Here is a 19,701-nt window from a genome sequence, read left to right on the forward strand (position 1 = left end):
CTCTTGTGCTTGTAATTACTTGTGTTTTCTCTTTTTCCTTTCTGCTTGCCAAGCTTTGGGACTCTACTGTAAGTATAAGGATTTTTCATTGCCACACACACACACACACACACACACACACACACACGTGTCTTTGTATCCATGAATGGCGCTCTCCAGCGTCTGGACTCTGTTGCGTGTTGCTGCTTCTTCTTCTTCTTTTGGTTTGTTGTTGTGAAACCTTCCGAGTGTCTGAGGAAGGACACGTCAGTCTGTTTTTAAGCAGTTACCTTTGGGGTGAAGGACGCATGTTCGTAAGATACTGAAATTCAGCCTTAATGAGAAATGCTGGCCTCAGTTGACAGTTACTCTTGGTTTAAATCCAAAACCAAGTAGTCATATTGTTGAACAGCAAAAAATAGAAAAGGTGTGTGATTGGGAGGATATTTGGGCATAAAACAGTTGTGTTTGACCTTAGCTAGTCTGCTCTCCTCTCAGGAACCTGAGCAATCTTTGCAAATTTTCTTCTGCTATCTTGTGATTTATGACTTCCGACTGTATGATGGAGGGACTTGGAAAAGCTTTGGCAAACAGTAGAAAGGAGGCTGAAGAGGAGGAGGAGGCGCAGACTTGCGGGAAGTGCTGTGTTTGCGAAATCCCACGCCTTTCCTTCTTGTGTAGAAACCCTCTTTGGCTTCTTGCTGTTTATGTAAATGAACAATACTTTATTAAAGATGGTAATTGATTGGATGTCCGGCCGGGTGGGCACTATTGTCCTCCTGTGTGGCAGGCCAGGTCATAGCTCATCAAGAGGATTAAACACGATTAGGCCCCCTGGATATGATAGCCAGCAATTTATCTGAGGGCTTTCCACACTCTAATCACAAATTACAGCTAATGAGACACAAAGCATTTAGCCTCCAGTCAGCCTTCTCTCAACACCGTGCTGCACATAAACAGAGAAGCTCTCTTCTGCTGCAGCACCACAGAGGGAGGAGGAAAAGCTGCACTTTAAAACTCTCTAATGCAGTCTTTGCCAGCAGAGCGTCAGCGTACATAGCTCCATCTTCAGCATAAAAGTCAGCAATCATCTGAATGAGTATAAAAGTGTCTATGTACGTGTTTACACTCGATGAACGCACAGTCAGTAAAGAGGTCAAGAAGGGGTGCTAACATCAAAACATTAATATGTCGATACGGTTCAATGGAAAATAACAACAACAAAAAAAGCTGGCTAAAAATCTGTGAAACAGTGCAGGGAAACATCTGGAACCTGTTTTCAAATTAAGCAATGATTCATGAATAGACTATAAATAAGCACTCGATGTCCACGAGTAACGCTCGGTGGCAGGTACAGTTCAGCCGAATCAGCAAGTAGAAATTACAGGAAATAGAAAAGAATTGGTCGCTTTTAGAAACAAACGTGGTGACAAAAAACAAAACAAGCAAAAAAGAAAAATGACTTATCAAAATGCTACGCATAAATTAAACTTAAAAAGGGGAAACTGAATCCCTCAGCCTAAACCCACCGTGACTGCGACCACAGCATTGCATCAGATGCATACAGAGAACCAACTTTTTATGTTGAATTTGGAGCTCTGAATCCAAAGTACGCACACTGACTTGTGTACAGATAACACCATTCACACACACCCACAGCCACAGACCGATCAGATATCCATGCAAATAAGGGCTGGCCTTGTGTTTTGCCCTGTACCTGCTTGATAAACAAAAAGAAGCCGGTGTGTATCTGTGTGTGTGTGTGCACAAGAAAGTCATCACTCACGATCCCCGTCTGTTTCCAGCAAGGTAAAACGCAAAGATTGCACGAACCTGCACACGCTGAGGTTCATGTTGCAGCTGTGTGACAGCTTCATCTGGTTGTCGGACTCTCTTCCCAGTTGTCACTGTGCAGCGTTCATAATTCATTCTTTTAAAGTTCTTTGCCCGCCTGTGGCTAATGGGCCGTACCCTCTTCCTTACTCAAACACAGGGATCGTTAATGCAGGATTTCACTCAGGGGGAACATTTCCATTATTTAACACACACACAGAGCACACCATGTAAGTCGCGTGCAGCTGCTCCAGTATCAGCAGCCTCGGGAATCTGTTGTAATCACCAACATTTAAAGCTTTTATAATGGACTATTTAACAACAAATAACAGACGCGGAAGTGGCTTCATCTTTTACTCCATGTAAAATGTTTCTATAAACCATTTAGGTTTAAATAATAAATTACTGGATTTTCAGTCTCATCAGCAGCGATCTAAAATTACAGAGTTCTGTCATGCTGTGGGAAATAGAGTGCTAAGGTGAAAAGAAGACGCTTAACCCAGAAAATATGACGATATAAGAACAAACTTACAAGCAGGACACATCACAGAGATAAATTTAGAGATGATTCAAGATGAATATGTGCATATCCAAGGTCAATGCAGGGCAGCCTGAGCCCAATATATCTGCCAAGAAATGAAAGTGTTCTGCAGTCATTTCTGCTGCCCTTGCATTGCATGCATGCATGTTTTTCCACATGCTTCGTCCTCTTCTTTTTTCCCCGTCTGTTGTTCACTTTTTAAGTGTTATTTGAGGCTGTATTTCAAATAGACTGTAGTCTATTTGAAGATCCAGCTTGTATATATGCATATCTCTTATGTTATTTGTTTTTGATGAACAGAGTCAGAATAAACGTGTCATGTGCTAAAAGTATCTGCCTTTGTGCACTGTCAGAGAGCCCTGTGACATACTGCAACATTAAAAGCACAGTCACGTAAACCCTTATCCCTTTTAGATTTCACCACAGTGGGTTTTTCATCCAGTCTTCCTCCCCTCACCACCAACAGGTGGCCGTCCCTGTCTGAGTTTCGTTCTGCTGGAGGCTTCTTCCTGTTAAAAGGGAGTTTTTCCTTCCCACTGTTGTCAAGTGCTTGTTCATAGAGGATGGTCAGATTGTTTTACTCATTTCTCTTTGTTATTGTAATGTTCATGCCTTGCAATATAAAGCTCCTTGAGGCGAATGTATTGTGATTTGGGGCGATACATAAAATTGAATTCGGATTTTACACTCAAGGTATTGAGGTAGGCAGAAGAGTTAGTCTCTCCTGGAAGTTTCTTGCAGAGTCTTTCCAACTTAAACTTGTTAATAATAAAAGTAATTTCCTGTCTTTACTGGCCAAGCCGACTTTTTCCAAAACATCACACAATTCGTCTGTTTCCTTTCTCTTCCACTCAGACATCCCAGACCAGGTAATTCGAGTGTTCAAGGCCGACCAGCAGAGCTGCTACATAATCATCAGTAAGGACACTACTGCCAAGGATGTCGTCGCGCACACTGTCAATGAGTTTGGACTCGTCGCGGCACCCGAGACCTACTCCCTGTGCGAGGTATCGATTAGCCCAGAGGGAGTCATAAAACAGCGCCGCCTGCCTGATCAGCTCTCCAAACTGGCTGATCGAATTCAGCTTAACGGAAGGTAAGAATCACAACTGTTACGCTGGTGTTGATTGCTGTGGAAAAATCTAATACTCAGCCTGCATTTGTGTTTTATGACCCATTTGACCCATCCCATCTTACATAATGGTTATCAGTGCTATTTTCTTATAGGTAACTTCAGCAGTTGAGTGTTTTTCTCTCTCTGCAACATAAAGTACACAAACACAACCCAGAATAAAGCCAGAAACAACACTTGCAGGTCCAGGGAGTTTGTTGTTGTCAAAAACAAAAAGGATATCTACTTAAATCTTGAATTATCCAGCCTGTAGTTATTAGACTCCAAACCCAGAATGCAGAAACTGAGGGATTTTCCTCCTTTTTCTTTTTTCTGATTATTTCTGGGTTCCAGTTTGTGAATGTTCACACATTTCTCACCGTTTTGTACAACTGCACCAATTATTATCCTCTCAAATAATTTCTAGGCTTGCTAAGTACAACGGTTTAATCCATCGAGTGTCACATGTTTTCTAAATCAGCACTGAGAAAAGCTTGAATATCCTACTAAAGAAGTACTCCTCAGTCCTGCTTGGAGATACGGGGTAGTATTTCTGTGATGTAGTTAATTCACTTAACACAGCCTGGCATGCATGACTTAAACAACAGTTTCTAGTAAAGTGCTGAGAAAATGCAGTAGTGATATGCAGCACACCCAAAGAGTCGAGGCTTTTCCTTTTTCTGAAGAAAACGGCAACTTTTCCACTTATTTGAAGAAGTTCCAACATCATTTTGTGGATGTTGCGTTTTCTTTCTTTTACTGAGTATATTTTTGTGTCTGTGTAGGGTTTTTCCCCCAGTTTGTTGTTGTTTTGTATCACAGTTCTGTGCTAGTCACTTTCCCTTTCAAGATGAAATTAAGACGTGAAGGATAATTGGACTGCAGCCGTTAAGTCTGCCCTGCAGTGACTTTCTCCACAGTTTTCTCCCTCTTCTCTTCTCGTCTCCTGTGGTCCCTCATCGGTCTCCTCCCAGCTAGCCTAGCATGAATTTTTCATCCTCTGTCAGGGGCGGAGGCCTCTGCAGACAGCATGCCGCGGCTGGAATTATTCATACGCACACTCGCACGCACATACAGACACATAGCAAGATATAGGTATGTAGCTGTGCAGATATAGACCTTTTTTATGCTGGTTAAACAACTGAAATCGAATATATATGTGTGTGTATATAATCTCTTATGCTTTCCTGTTTCTTGAGTAAATCTTTTCCCTGTACTTGCTATTCCTGTTAGCGTGGCTGTCTTTTTTTTCAACCTGTATACATATGTAAGAGGGCAATCGGCAGTCCACATTGCAGTAGTTTTTTTTTATCTGGAGCAGTAGGCAAATATATCTCCACCTGGGTTCTCTGTCACCATATCTCGCCTCCTCCGTCTCTTCCTCTCTGCAGCTGCTGATTGACAGCAGGTCCAAGGGAAGGGGGGATGGTCGGGGGGGTCCAGGCTAAGCCAACACAAAGCCTTAATCATGCTGCCAAAATATACATATAGATGCGTTGAGGGGATCTTGAGCGCTTAAGCACAGATCGCACACCCAAACACCGCCCGTAGCTGTTTACGATGGCTTGGTTCCAGTGACGTTCCCTCTCCCAGTTCTATTAAGCAGCACTTTGTCCATCATTAATTTAGACTCCTCTCCTCTCTTCCCCTTAAGTACCCTGCTCACAGCTCATCTCCTTCCCCTCACTCCTTCCCTCCCATCTTCTTGTCCCTTTCTCTCCTCTGACATCATTTAGTCCCGCGTCCTCTCCTTCGCTCCTCTCGTCCCTTCTCGTCTCCTTTCATCTGGACTTCCTTTTACTCCTCTCCCTTCGTGTTCCTCTTCCTCTCTCTTCTTCTTTCATCTGCACTCGTTCCGACTCCTCTCTCGCTTTATGTCGTCTTTGCTCCTCTAATGCCTCCTTCTGTTTCAGAGGCATTACACGAGTGCTTTATCTTATCACCTCCTCTGTGTTTTCAGCGTGTGCAGATTCTCATAAATGATTAGATTCCTAAAATGTGTTGAATCTAAATATGTTGAGGGAGTTTTTCTCTGTCTCTTCTAAATGTGAAACAGGTCTCAGGTTTTATCCTAAATATAAATTCAGCTTGATCTCACAGCCTATCTTTGCTCCTGTCTGAGCTTGTCTGACAGAGTAATTGAGCGTGGTTTAGAGGTACATCCATGCCAACACTTTACCCCGGAGGGTTGCCCTCTCTTGGCCTATAATGCTCTGATTTGTGGTTCAGCATTCCTAGATGACCACATTACAGCTCCATTAGCGTGAAAGAGTCTCCCAGAAAACATTTAGAGACTAATCTTAAAGAGAAATGGCTCCTGTTTCCTCTTACTCAGGCACCTGTCATCTTTCTTTAACCTCTCTTTGCCAAGAGCCCTGCTTTCGCTCTTTCTCTCCCCTTCTTTACCTTGAGGTAAAATACGTACATAATCTTTCAGCAGCATCAGAGCATTTTTTTTGCCTTTTCCTGAAACTAATTTCTGCTCTCAGAGAGAAAATTTGCCCATTTAAAAATGAAATAAGACTGAAAGGAACATTTAATTTATCAGGTCCAGAAAGTTTTATCAGCCTGGAAAAATTGATCTTGTCCACCCACTTGTCTGCCTATATTAAAGCATCGGAGGGAACTGCAGTCTAGTGCATACTATGCTAAGTAAGCTGTCACCAATAAAGTGTTTTGCATCGTGCATTTCTCGCACTAAATATAATTACTGTCAGTTAATTTCTCTCCAGGTTTTTAGATTCAGAGGCTGAGACTTAACTCCTCTTTTCTTTTTTGTTTCTCAAGTGTAACGCAGCTTTAAAAAGCTTAAAAAAATATTTCAATAAAATAACAAAGTTATTATTAAACTTATCCATCTTCCACCTGCTCCCTCTTCTTTAGGTATTACCTGAAGAACAACATGGAGACGGAGACGCTGTGTTCAGACGAGGACGCCCAGGATCTCCTCAGAGAAAGTCAAATCTCACTTCTGCAGCTGAGCACCATGGAGGTTGCGGCCCAGCTCTCCATGAGAGACTTTGAGCTCTTCAGGAACATCGAGTCCACAGAGTATGTAGATTTTAATTTAGCAGCACTTCATAAAACAACTACTGGATGGAATATTGCCTCATCAGAAATGGTCTTAGTGGAGGGGTGGCTGTCAAGAAGCCATTCGTCTAGAAACGTGGTGGAGGCTCTCTCGTGGCCTGAGGCTTTCAGCCATTGGTGTGGAAATCTTGTTAAACTTGATGGAATTATGAACCCAGAAAGTGCCAGATAGGTGGTTGAAGCATATTACTAGAGGATATCCATATTTTTATGATTGAATATTAGTTACAGTAACAGTTTTTTGAAATACAATTTGTTGAGATGATAATATCCTGCCTTTTAACCCAGTTTTGAACTCTTCTGTCACGTGTTTCAGGTACGTGGATGACTTGTTTAAACTAGACTCCTCTGTGGGAAGTGGCAATCTGAAACAGTTTGAGGAGGTGATAAACCAGGAGACCTTCTGGGTGGCCACAGAGATCTTGAAGGAGCCCAACACTCTGAAAAGGATGAAAACCATCAAACACTTCATCAAGATCGCCCTTCACTGCAGAGAGTGCAAGAACTTCAACTCCATGTTCGCTATTATCAGGTTGGCTCAGTGTAGCACCTCCCCTCGACTGTTTGTACCCTTTATTCTGCATTTACTCCACCTCTGCTGGCAGATGAGCTTTGATGGTGGGTCTCCATTCCCCACATCGTCAGGAGAACCAGTCTAACCCCCTCCCCTCTTCCCCTTCTGTTCCTTCCTGTAATCAGCCCTGATTCTCCCAGAGCGCACAGAAACTGCACAGCATTTAAAACAAGTCTCACAGCAGTAGTTATGCTTATTGTCTGCTACAATGATTGAGTCCCTCTGGCCTATGTGGTTTGGCTCTAGCTGAGCTTTTATGGAGTATTAAACATAGCGTCAGTGTATTTTAGTTTAAGGATGGACGTAAGTTTGAATCCACCAGTATTTTCATGTTTAAGCATATTAGCTTCTGCACAGAAGCTTGTCTGTGTAGGATTTATCCTTAATACTTTTAACTAAGATCTAATAAGAACTTTTCAGGTTGAAAACACAAGCCTAAGGTCCATGAAATAATGACATTTATTCAAAGAAAATGCAGTCCCACATAATGTGTTTACCCTCTTAAAACAAAGATGCACAGGACTGTCTGTTTCCCCATGATCAGAAAATCGCAATGGCCACCCCAGAGCATTTACTATTGTAGATTTAATTTCCTCCCCAGCCCCGGAGGATCTGGTGTCATGTGGCTGAAAAATGTGCCCGTTTAACATTCTGCAGCGTTTGTTTCCTGGAACACTTTGGATTTCTCCGTATTTTTTTCTCATTTCTGAGTTTCATTTTCATGCAGATGACACCATTTTGAAGCTTAAGCATTTTCAACTCTAAGACCAAGTCATTTTTTCAAGATTTCCCAAAATGCTCCTGCTCATTTTAATCTGGTTTTACTCGTCCCCAGTTCAATCCCAAGAGAAGACACAAGTCATTTTTGGGGAGTTGCATCAGGCATTTATTTTTAAAAATCTGCCAGATCACACATGCAGAGCTACGTGATGTGGCAACTCCTTGTGATTAAGGGAGCAGTCGAAAGTAGCTTCCTTTACTAAGATAAGAAAGGAGGCAAAAAATGGGGCATCATGGTGTCTTCACTGTCACACTGTGTCCGAACCTGCAGGTGAAATAACACCGGACCACTCCAAATTCTCACTCCATGTTGGTTTTAAAGTCCTTTTTTAGCTTTGAAACTTTTGAACAAGCACACTGCGGTGTGAAACGGTAAACAACGTGATAAATAATAAGAGGAACTGCCTGCATTGTTAATGTGGCATAAATTTAAATATCAGTGCAGGAAGAAGTTGCACTGAGCTCAATACTGATGTAGATGTCGCATAAATTTGATGACTTGAACTAAATACAGTTTTTTGCTCTGTGTTGCTGAGCTAAGAATAAATGTTAGCACCCTTCTTATACAGCAGTACGCTGCCTGCTCAGTGTGACGAGCAGCACCCGTGTCCACTCCCTGATCTGGACTCGTGTTAAAAGAGCTCAGCCGTATGGAGACGCTCTGTTTGCCGCTGTAAAAGGCGCTTTAAAGCCCAAGTGCCGGACCTTCTCGCCCCTTTACATTCCTGCTCACAGCAGGGCGTCTGCACACATATGGATGCACAACCTGCCTGCTGACAGGGACACGGCGGTGGTGGCGGCTGCTGCCATGTGCAAATAGCAAAAAAGGGGAAGGTGTTAGACATGCAGGATTGCGAAATATGGAGAAAGCCAAGCCATCTATCCAGTAGTGTAGTGTTTGAATCACATGATCTAGTATGACAAAGAAAACTGTGCCAGCTGCATGAACAAATCAATGTAAGAGGAGAGAAGAAAAGAAATGCTGTGTCATTCATTGTTATCAGCTGTCTGGTCAGAGCTGACATCACCTCATGGGGTTTTCAGCTGTGGGAAAAGATGACCCCACTCACTGAAGTTAGTTAGCTCAAAGAGTAGGAAGAGTACAGCATGAAACATTCACATTAAACCTAACCTCCTTTCCTTTTCTTCTCTACCCTTGTTTCATCTATCCTCATTTTTACCTCTCCCCTCTCCCCCACCCTCTTCTGTCTGCCGTAACCTATTTATCTCTGCCTCGCTCCCTCTCTTCCCCCCCGCCCTCTTTGCACCTCTTTCCTCTCTCGCGCAGCGGACTGAACCTGGCACCGGTGGCTCGACTGCGGAGTTCCTGGGAAAAATTGCCCAGTAAGTACGAGAAGCTCTTTGGGGACCTGCAAGATCTCTTCGACCCATCCAGGAACATGGCCAAGTACCGAAACGTGCTGAGCAGCCAGAGCATGCAGCCGCCCATCATCCCGCTATTCCCAGTGGTCAAGAAGGACCTCACCTTCTTACATGAAGGTAGAAGACTTTGTGTGCCTTCGCAGATTATCTACTTGCATCCTCACTCTCGTGTTTCTTAAATACGCTACAAGACTGTTTCCGTTTCTTGAAGTTTAATTTAATCTCCCAGCTTCCTCTGTGTTGTGCCAAAGGTCATGTCACACTCACTGACGAGGTTTACTTCTGCTAAAGGCTTCCTCTTCTTTCAGTTTTTTTAACCTAAAACTGACTAAAAACTGGCCCAACTTCTACTCAAAGGCTTCTTCTTAAAAGTGTTTGTGTAAAATGAAAAGTTGCCCTCATTGTGTCCTCAAACTAAGCAGTGTGACTAGTAATAGCAAAAAATTACATAGAGGGAATTTCAGATTTTACTAATGTGATATGGAAAAACCGTTGTACATCAGTTGCTACAAATGTCCACAACGTCAATCATTTCCTTCCACCACATTGCTGACGGGCGACTTCTCACTTTCTACTTCTGTTTGTCCTCTCAGGCAATGACTCAAGTGTTGATGGCCTTGTGAACTTTGAGAAGCTGAGGATGATCGCGAAGGAGATCAGACATGTGGTGCGGATGACCTCAGCCAACATGGACCCTGCCCTCATGTTTAGGCAAAGGTCGGTTGGTTTGACACTGCAGCACGATTAACCATTTTAGGAGCCGGGTCTGTGATGAAATGACAAGCCTGTTTGTGCAGTTTTATATGTATTTGCATATGGCTATTCTTTTCATACATTAGATTGTAGAATTTCTTACTTAAAAAAACATCCTCATCAGGGGAGCATCTGATTGAATTTTGTATTAGGAAAAAAAGCATCCTAGTGCACAATAACAAGCCAAACTGCTTAGTGTGATAACCTTCAGCTAATGTGCTTTTACAAGTGGTACGGAATCCACAACTTCCCTCATATTTCTTCAAAACTGAAGCAGAAACGTGTAAAAAGACTTTCCCACCGAAGGCTACAATGTTGGCAAAAAGGGAACCGCACCACCATACTTCCACCAGCCAACCTGGATCCTTCACCCAACAGGATCAGGCACGCACTGAAGGTCTGGTTCAATCAATTCCCGTTCACTTCCTGTCCGGTTCATGGCTCTCTGTGTTTGGATTGCATTCCTCTGCTGGAATGTAAGCACACAATGACCCAAGTTATGGACTGAATGGAAATGAAGGTAGAATTGATGCCAGCCGCAGTGTGTAGTTGTTATCACTCGGTTTGTGTGTGTGTGTTTAATCACAGTCTGTCACTGCTACGGTGCATGACTGCCCCCTGCAGACACTCCCTTCATACTGCAAATCCAAAATATAGAGCAAACTTCATTTCTATACATAAGTCACATATTTAAAAAAAAACACAACACAATGTGCCAAATGCATCATATACAAAGTCATAACACACACTCTTCAGGTTGACATGGGGAGATGTCCACTGTTTGGTGTCCTCCCATCTCCGGTCATTTCCTGTTCGTTTGTTTGTTTTTTGCGGCATGACCTCTACATAGTCTTGTCTCCTCCTCTCCCCTGACCCTTGAACTTGTCTTTGAGTCACGCTTCAATCTTCACGCCTCTTGCTTGCAGGAAGAAGAGGTGGAAGAGTTTAGGGTAAGTTTGTCCTGCGTACCAGATTCATCCTGTTTCGGTCTGGGCCGGCAAAAGTTTGAATCCTCCCTGCATCCCTGTCATCATAAACTCTGCATGTCTCGCCATGCTTTATATGAGCGTTCATGTGTCTGCCTGTGCTTGTTCATGATTAACCCTTCTGTTTGCATCACATGAACCACACTAAAGTCCCTTATTGACCCATTAATTGTCTACCCTACTGACGAGAGTGTATGTTGAGTCATATAGTAGCTTGAAATGGTGCCCAGCGTTTCTTAACACATTCGCAGCTACCAGTGAAAATTGGCTAAATGATGTATTGCAGCCATTCAACTGCAGATTCAAGTTTAAGTGGAATTTAAGTAGATAGTTATAATGCACAGCTTCTTGCCAGGGTTGCCTTGCCTGGAAACAGCAGGAGAGTAATTAGACCTCATTGTTCCATTAAGTTCCTGTCCTGCAGCATTCATTTATATCTGATTGTCTTCATCAGCAGGTGAAGTTTGTTCAGTAACATTTCCATAACAATGCACAACAGCTGAAATCAACTGGAAAAAACTGCTACGCTTCCATAGCAACTACAAACTCCATCTGCTGATGTGGCTCTTGTAGTACGATCGAAAACATAAGGACAGCAACAAAATAGCACTTAAGGGTGGATCAGTTTATCACCTTTGTACCTCAGCTCACAATCCTACAGAACAAACTCCACCTCGCTGCAAAAAAAGGCAACGTAAAACGCACCAATGTGCATTTTAGTGATACTATTTGACTCAGGTTTGGCGTTTGTTCATATCTGCATCATGGCATAATATTCCCAGTATCGAATATTGTGCGTTGTTTGTTTCTTAACCCTTTTTGCCTCCATCTGACAAAATGTTCTGCTGTTCTGTACTGTGATAGCATGGCACACCAGGGAGTGCTGCCTCCCTCCCAGTTGCATGGTCCTTTTTTTAAAATGCTATGCTCCAAAACAGAGGCAGATGTACAGATTTTGTAGTAAAAGCTGTATTTGATAAGACGGAAGACCTTCGTGTTTTATTGGTGATTAAATTGACTGTGTTGCATGTCCTTTTTCTTCTCTTACACATTTATCTTCCTTTCCTTCTTTCTTATTCTTTGCGGCTCCATCCTCCTCCACCTTTTCCTGTTACTTCTGTTCAATTCAACACACTTCTTCCATCTCTTCTTCCTCTCACTGTCTTTATTATTCCTCTACCTTTTCTTCCTTCCTCTTTCTGCCTCTCTCCTGTCATCTTTTAGGTCTTTGAGTCAGGGCAGCACTAATTCCAATATGCTGGACGTGCAAGGCGGAGCGCACAAGAAGAGAGTACGCCGAAGCTCGCTCCTCAATGCTAAGAAGCTGTATGAAGACGCTCAGATGGCCAGAAAGGTGAAGCAGTACCTCTCCAACCTCACAGTGGAGACAGATGAGGAGAAACACCAGATCATGTCCCTGCAGTGCGAGCCGTCTTACAACACTTGTGAGTAAATCAAAAACTGAGAAGGATTCGCTATTTGAGTTTTTTGTTTTAATTAGAAAAAGTATTTAGGGTGCTATTATCCCAGCAAGCATGCCCATGCAGATTCACAGGAGCTGTGTGGGCAGGGCAAACCCACACTTTTCCCATGGAGGCCCAAGTGGGTGTACCCACACAGGGCCCTCAGCAGTTTTGTGCTTTGGGGTCCCAAAAGGGAACTCTGTGGGCAACCAATAGCTGTCTTACCCACAGGAAACTCTCGCTGGCCCCGCCTGTGGGTCAACCTTGCATCCCTGCACTAGATAACTGTGGCTTTGCTCCGTCCGCACACCCCCACAGTTTACCCACAGCTATCCACTGTGGACCCACATAGCTGGCTCAACAAGGAAAAGCCATACTGGGAAATGTGACTAATGTGGAGAAGATTAACGCATGTTTTATTACACTGTTAGATATGTGAGGCTCAGAGAAGTTATGGAAGTTATGCTGGATTTTTAAAAGAATTTAAAGAAGTAAAAGACAGGGTTGTTTGATGGGATTTGAGTTTATTCAAGCAATGGCACCGTCAGCCTTTTATGCACCACGTGCCGCTCATTGGTCAAGCCGGCAACCTACATGCTGAAAGGAAGCAGGGGCTCGGGTTTGATTCCGCCCTGGACTGTTTCCTGTGTCTCCCTGCCTCTCGCTTTCTCCCTACTTTACTGTTTATCTCGACTCTCACATTGGATGGTAATGTGAAATCTCTGGTTCGGTCTTGTTTTTATCATTTAAGAAATGTAGCTAAGTTAAGCCCGATTTTATCTCGCTCTGAACTGGAGATTGCTATACATGCATTTATTTCCTCACGCTTGAAATATTGTAACTCGCTGTTTATGTGTCTAAGCAAAGGTTCTCTGGATCGTCTGCAGGTTCCGTGTCCCCTAGGTTAACATTAAGAACTGTGGACTCAATAGCTGTTTTTAAAAAAACAACTCAAAACTCACCTTTTTAAAACTGCTTTTGGTTAATTTTTGCCTGTTTTATATTGTCTTTTTAAAAAAAAATCTTTTTATGACTTGTTATCTTATGTGCAGCACTTTGTGATTCTGTCTAGAAAGGTGCTATATAAATAAACATTTATTTATTTATTATTTATTATTTATTTACTCTCCACCACTGTCCTGTTCAATAATGTAAAAAATAAATAAATAAAAATAGATGTCCTGCACTGCCATCTAGTGGATTTTGGTAATGTTGTCAAAAATAGCAGGATTATTAGTCAGTATCATCTATTTTGGGAATTTTCTTGGTATAGGTAACTAAAGGTTCAAATAAAAAGCCCACATCGGATGTTGATCTAAACATTATTATTGCTTTATTACACTGGCTTCATGTTGGATGCAGTTTTGCCTTAATGACTGTGATATTTCCTGCCAATTGCAACTATAAAATGTACACTTATTATTATTTTACATATATACTGTTTATAACATTATTTTTGTCGCCTTCTTGTGATTTTAGTGTCTAAGAATTTGAATGAGAGGCGATCCACTAAGTCGGATATGTCTCCAGTCTCGCTGCGGTCAACTCTGCCCTCCGGAAAAACACAAAACAGGGTGTCACAAGTCCTACAGGTCCAGGTCCCACTGAACCCTCTACGAAAGAAGAGCACTGCCAAGGACATAGCCTCACTTAGTGAGTACACGCCTGTTTTATTTCTCATTAGGCCATGTAATGTAACTTTTTATCGTCATGTAGGAACTTAACTTTTTAATAGACTTTTGTGTTTCAAAGATTAATAAGTAACTAGTTTTATGGTTACTGTAAAGTTGCAGTCGTGCACAAAATTCAAAATGATTTCAAACTTGTTTCTGAGAAAACAGTCGGGGTTGTCGTCTTATTTATTTAAAGCAAAGACAGAAAGAAATGTTACATTTCTGTGTTCTGTATTATACGAAGTGTAACCAGATCCCTGGTTTGGCGACTTTCGTGACCTTTTATTTTTTTCTTTTCTTCAGATTCCAACTCACCTCAGGTGGTTAAGAAACCACCAGTGAACTCGTCAGAGGAGTGGAGCACAAAGAGAACATGTGACGACACAGTTTCCACCATCTCCTCTCTTCACTCGAGCCCCACGGTGTCGCCTCAGGGCTCCCCGCGCAAAGGTTTGCAACCAAAACTGGTTTGAGTAGATATAGTGAAACACTCACCTGAAGGATAGAGCTGTAAAATACAAATGATAATCTTACTGATTTGAGATATTAGTGTGGTGGGATTAGACTTACCATGCATGAATGATAAAATTTGTGTTTTCTGGGTTTCATCTCTTCTATCATTGCCTTTTTTTAATAGTGGGAGGTGTGGCAAAGTCCCAGAACTCCAGCCAGATGAACTTGTCAGGATCTTCATCGTCGCTGACCAGCGAAGCTAGCTCAAAGGCCACCGTCAGTCTGCGCAGCTACGGCATAGGTGGGACCCTCCTCCAAAAGAGGATCCTATTGATGACCAGGCAGAGTAGCCAAGAGAGTTGGAGGGAGAGAGAAAAAGAGGAGAAGATGCAGGAAGAGACAGAGGCAGTTCAGAGAGGCTTGTTCCCCTCATCAGAGCAAAGGAAAGGGAGATCCAGGCAGCAGAGCAGCCAGGGTGCACAGGCAGATGCAGGGCAAACGTCACTGAGGGTAAGAGGAGGAAGTCCAGCCCCAAAAAGGAAAAGGATTGATGGAGATCATCCTGTGGTCCAAAGTGACTCTCCATACAGTTTTCCAACTCCATTTTCCCACTCTCCTTTAATGAGACCCACACCCCCAGAGTCCCCCATAAGGAGGAGGCTCATGTCACCGTTCAGGATACTGAGGAAAAGGAGTCAGTCCAGGGAGAGGCCAGCAGCAGTCAGCCTACACCTGAACAGTAGGGAGGAAACAGCAGAGCGTATGTCCTCCTCACCTCAGGATGAGACACGAAGGCAGACAGAGCAGAGAGCCAGGAGATCAGTCAGCCCTAACCCCTTCCTCTGGCTGTGCAGGGACAGAGACTCCAGGAGAAAGACCCTCTAACAGACATCACGTTGAGACAGTTATAGCAAAAACAATAAAGAGAAGGGACACAGTGGTATTTGAGAGAGACTTTTTTGTTGTTGATGATTTGCATTTATTAAGAGTCCATCACATTAAAAAAAAAATGCATTTTCTGCTTGTTGCTTGAGAGCTTCAGATCCACCGTGAGTCACAGAGATGTGACGCCTGAGAGTTTTTCGCTGTGAATACTTGAAGAAGATGATGCGACACAGATAGGAGAAGAGTACATCTGAGGCTGTAACAGCAGATGGAAAAGCATTTCAGTGTGTTCTCGCAGCTCTCTCGACATTTTTTATTCATGGGTTAAAGCTATGAATTATTGTGTTAAAGCTGTTTGGATGTCACCGAGCAGCCGACAGTCACGTTTGTCGCTGTGAAACATTCTTCGTTCCCGAATTTGAATTTTAAAATGATTAAATTTATTGTTCGTTTTTGGTTGTAGGCTCTGTTTTTGGTATATGGATTTCTTCTGTGGCATGCAGCATTTTAATTGTAATGTTCATTTAGTTTCCTGACAGTCAGTTTATTTGTTTTTTTGTGATATAAAGTTTAAACTATGAACCCACCCCCTCCCACAGGTGTGTGTTTCACAGTAATTTCTACACAATTCATAGTCTCAGTCTACAAATAACACAAACAACAGCCTCACGCTTTCTGATAGTGTTTGTGATTTCGGCGTCACCGAAATTTTAAAGTCGTCTCTTCATAGTTTAATTTTACTTACTCTTTGTCTTCATCAGGATGCAGTCACTCACTAAAGAGAGTATCATTTGTGTACAGTGCACATTAACACTGCCGTACTTTGGCTACAGTAATCATCATTGCAACCCAGTAAAATGATCTGCATTTGTACCACTGCACTCAGCTTTTGTTTAAAAGTCTCTGTTCATTTTTAATAAAAATTTAGCTTAACCTCCAAAATGTAAATATCTGAAATGTTCCTCTGTCCAGGTTATGCCCTCCTACCGCCCGGTAAAGCTGACAACCTGTCGGACTCGAGTCACAGCGAGATCTCCTCCCGCTCCAGTATCTGTTCGGTCGACTCTGTGCCTGCTCCTGGGCCTGATGACCGATGTAATAGCAGCAACAGGACCTGTACCACTACTACTGCCACTATTGCTACTACGACGTCTCCTGCAATAGCTACTGCGGTTCCTGAGAGCACAGCAGGAATGCATTCCCACGTAAATGCTGATTACAGCCAGCCCAGCACAAGGTAATTTGCCTTCAGTTTAGTTTGTCTAATCTGTCTGATTAATTCTTTAGATTACATTTAAGAAGTGCTTTTATTTTGATAATATAGATTGACAAGATAGTTTTGTTGTTTTGGATGTTTTATAAGGCCTCAGTAACACAGGCCTAGAGACCCGTGAGCAACCCCCCTAGCAATCTCTGGTTGCTAGGGAAACATGTATATTCTCCAAGTAGTTGCTGGAGGCTGCTGGTAATGGATAGGTCAAATTGGTTGCAAGGAGCTATACAGTGCACCAAAAAACTTCTCTGTGACTGCTTTGGTTGCTAGCAGGTTGATAGACAAGATGGCAACTTGTCTGTAAACACCCGCCAACTACTTGCTGAGCAGTAGTGAAACTTGCTTGAGGTGACTCCCAAACCACAGCTTAACAAGTAGTTTGCAGGTGTTTATAACCACTCACCAAACAGTGTTGAAATACATATTTTTTCCTATCAAATTGTGTTGCCTGGAATCACAGACGGGTCTCGAGGCTTGTGTGGCTTTTGAAGCCTCGAGTTAGCATTATGCTATTGCCGTCTCAGCTGTAGCCAGAAGAGACCGTATCTGAGCACAAGACCTAATTCTGGCCAGCTTCATTAGCTGGATGCATCTGTAGATTGTTTGGGTGTTTTGCACAGACACAGAAAGCAACTCACCAAAGCTGTTAGTACAATTAACCACTCAGCACGCCATCTCATTTGCCAGATAATTACCTTAAAAAGCATCAACACGGCAAACATGGTTAAGAGGTCCAGTTCAGTGACTCCAATTAGCTGATGTGAAGCTGAGGAGTCTTGCACACACCACCTGGTACTCAAACAGCCAATGTGCAATAGTTAAAACTTACGGCTTTAATAACATTTAAATGGGTTAAATCTAATTAAAAAAGCATGCGCTCTATATTAGTGATGCACAGAGAACAGTAGATATAGAGATGAGGCTGTGAGCATGTTTATTCCTGTTCAGCCTACTAGGAGCAACACCTGAAGCTCTTTTCTGAACTGAGAGGTTTCTGTCACATTTTAAGCCTTATTATAGAACAAAACGACCGGGCTTGCATCAGACGTTAGTGAGAGTGGTCTCTGCCTCTGCAGCTACTCTTGGAAAACCCGGAAATGGTTGTAAAACCATATTGATTGAGCTATGCTGAGGTGTCAAAACTCGCCATTAAAGGTACGGGGCGGTCGCTAAATGTCATCTTTATGAGGAAAGAGTTAACATGGGGGTCTACGGGCAGCCTGACTCGTTTTTGGAGCCGGCTTTTTGAACAGGAACATTTTCCACCAGGCAACCGAAATGCAAGCAAGTCTTTTTATAAGGCACATGTCAGAAACCTCGCCTTTCGACACACACGCACAGACACACGCTGTCTGCTGCCACCTTTTCAGCAAGCTGGATTCCAATAACGTCCTTCCCTCATTAAACAGGAAGCTCTAAAACACAGCGGGTTTTTATTAGCATCCCACATTTACTGACCTCCTCTCTCCTCCTCTTCTCTATTAACAGCGTATCGGTTTCTACGCGGGCGGCTTTTTAATCTGGCCGAGTTAACAACACGGCTTTCTTTTTATTGTCTGCTGTTTGTTTATTATTCCTCCATGATCAGGCCATTGTGTCTCATAAAGAGGAGACTCAATAACCCGTGTCCCCGCTCTGATCATATATTACCTCGGCAGCCTCATTGTATAACACGCACCTGTTTTATGAAATATGGCTTGGTTTCATTGAGTGGCTTGTTTTGTCCAGTAAAACAGTGTCAGTGAATAAAAACAAACAAAGTAGGTGAAGAGGAAAAGTTTATGTTTCGCTTTAAGCCAGGCTGCAGGGAAACGTTGTCATATTTTCTTTGTGATTTTTACGTGTGCAGAATCAAAGTAGCTGATTTTACAGGTACTGAAATCATTATAAAAACAAAGAGTGCGGTTTATTTTGTGATCTGTGTAACATTGAACTTCATCCTTTGTCCATTTGTCTTTCGTGCTGGTGATCCTCTGACCGAGGTGTCCTTCAGCAGTGTTTTATGGTTGATGAAGCTCCTTTGTCCTCTCCTGTCGCCCCTCCCTTCTTCCCTCTTGCTTTCTTGTCGCTTCATTTCATTATGACTTACCTCCACCTTTACCACCGCTGAACAGTCCTGCGCAACAGACTATATTTTATTGACTATTTTTAACAGGCCAGTTTTTTACACTGTAATCGTGATTGCTACGCAGGCGTTCTGGAAATGCGGTTTGAAATAACATGTGAAGTTACACATTTATATAAATGTATTTTATTATGTAAAACACGTGAATTTGAACTGGTAATAGGAGGTGGATAGTTTTAAAAAATGACATGCAGACATAATTACTGTTCTATCAGAAGAAAGGTACTGTTATTCACGGGGGCACTAAACATCAATCAGAGCTGGTATTTGTGCTGATTTTCATCTGTGTATTACTCTCGTTCATCTACAGCGGTTCCTCGTCAGCTCGGGGATACCCAACGCGAGTCTCCACCTTCACCTCTTCCATCTCGACAGAGGAGCTGACCCACGACCACACCTCTCTGGACTCGGTGGCCGACAGCGGGCGCGGCAGCTGGACGTCCTGCTCCTCCAACTCCCACGACTCCTTCCAGAGCCTCCCCCCTCCTCCTGCCGGCCCTGGGACCACGGCATCCACGGCCACCCGCTTGCTCTGTCCCACTTCAAGCACACGCAGATGACCCGGCCCATAGCGGAGGCCGAGGCTGCCGGGCCCATGTGGGCGAGCGACGGCGGTGCCAGGCAGCACTCCAGAGACTCGAGTTCAGATCTGTCCAATCAGTGCCGGCAGAGCTGGGCGTCGTCCGGCTCGCTCTCGGACACCTACGAGGGGAATTACGGGACGATAAAGCGGCGAAACACTTCGGAGCACCCCTCCTCACCAGCCAAAGAGGAAGGAGGGCAAAGCACAGACCCTGCC

The 19,701-nt window shown here is 43.2% G+C and overlaps 1 protein-coding gene across 8 annotated transcripts in view; it reads left to right on the forward strand.

The window, feature by feature from the left end:
- Nucleotides 1-19,473, forward strand: part of rapgef6 (Rap guanine nucleotide exchange factor (GEF) 6) — a 76,487-nt gene extending 57,014 nt beyond the window's left edge. For 3 of the 8 annotated variants that reach the window (XM_025910941.1, XM_025910942.1, XM_025910947.1), the window contains 11 exons: nt 54-68; nt 3,209-3,449; nt 6,348-6,515; nt 6,871-7,086; nt 9,197-9,408; nt 9,885-10,008; nt 10,971-10,994; nt 12,255-12,475; nt 13,973-14,146; nt 14,470-14,616; nt 14,804-16,461. In XM_025910941.1, coding sequence (XP_025766726.1) covers nt 54-68; nt 3,209-3,449; nt 6,348-6,515; nt 6,871-7,086; nt 9,197-9,408; nt 9,885-10,008; nt 10,971-10,994; nt 12,255-12,475; nt 13,973-14,146; nt 14,470-14,616; nt 14,804-15,504 — 2,243 coding nt within the window. In that variant the 3' untranslated portion in view covers nt 15,505-16,461. The other 5 variants (XM_019363809.2, XM_025910948.1, XM_025910946.1 and 2 more) reach the window with 4 other exon arrangements.
- The last annotated feature ends 228 nt before the right edge of the window (nt 19,474-19,701 follow it).

The sequence above is a fragment of the Oreochromis niloticus genome, linkage group LG10 (assembly GCF_001858045.2).
Source record: "Oreochromis niloticus isolate F11D_XX linkage group LG10, O_niloticus_UMD_NMBU, whole genome shotgun sequence".
In the NCBI taxonomy this organism is placed as follows: Eukaryota; Metazoa; Chordata; class Actinopteri; order Cichliformes; family Cichlidae; genus Oreochromis; species Oreochromis niloticus.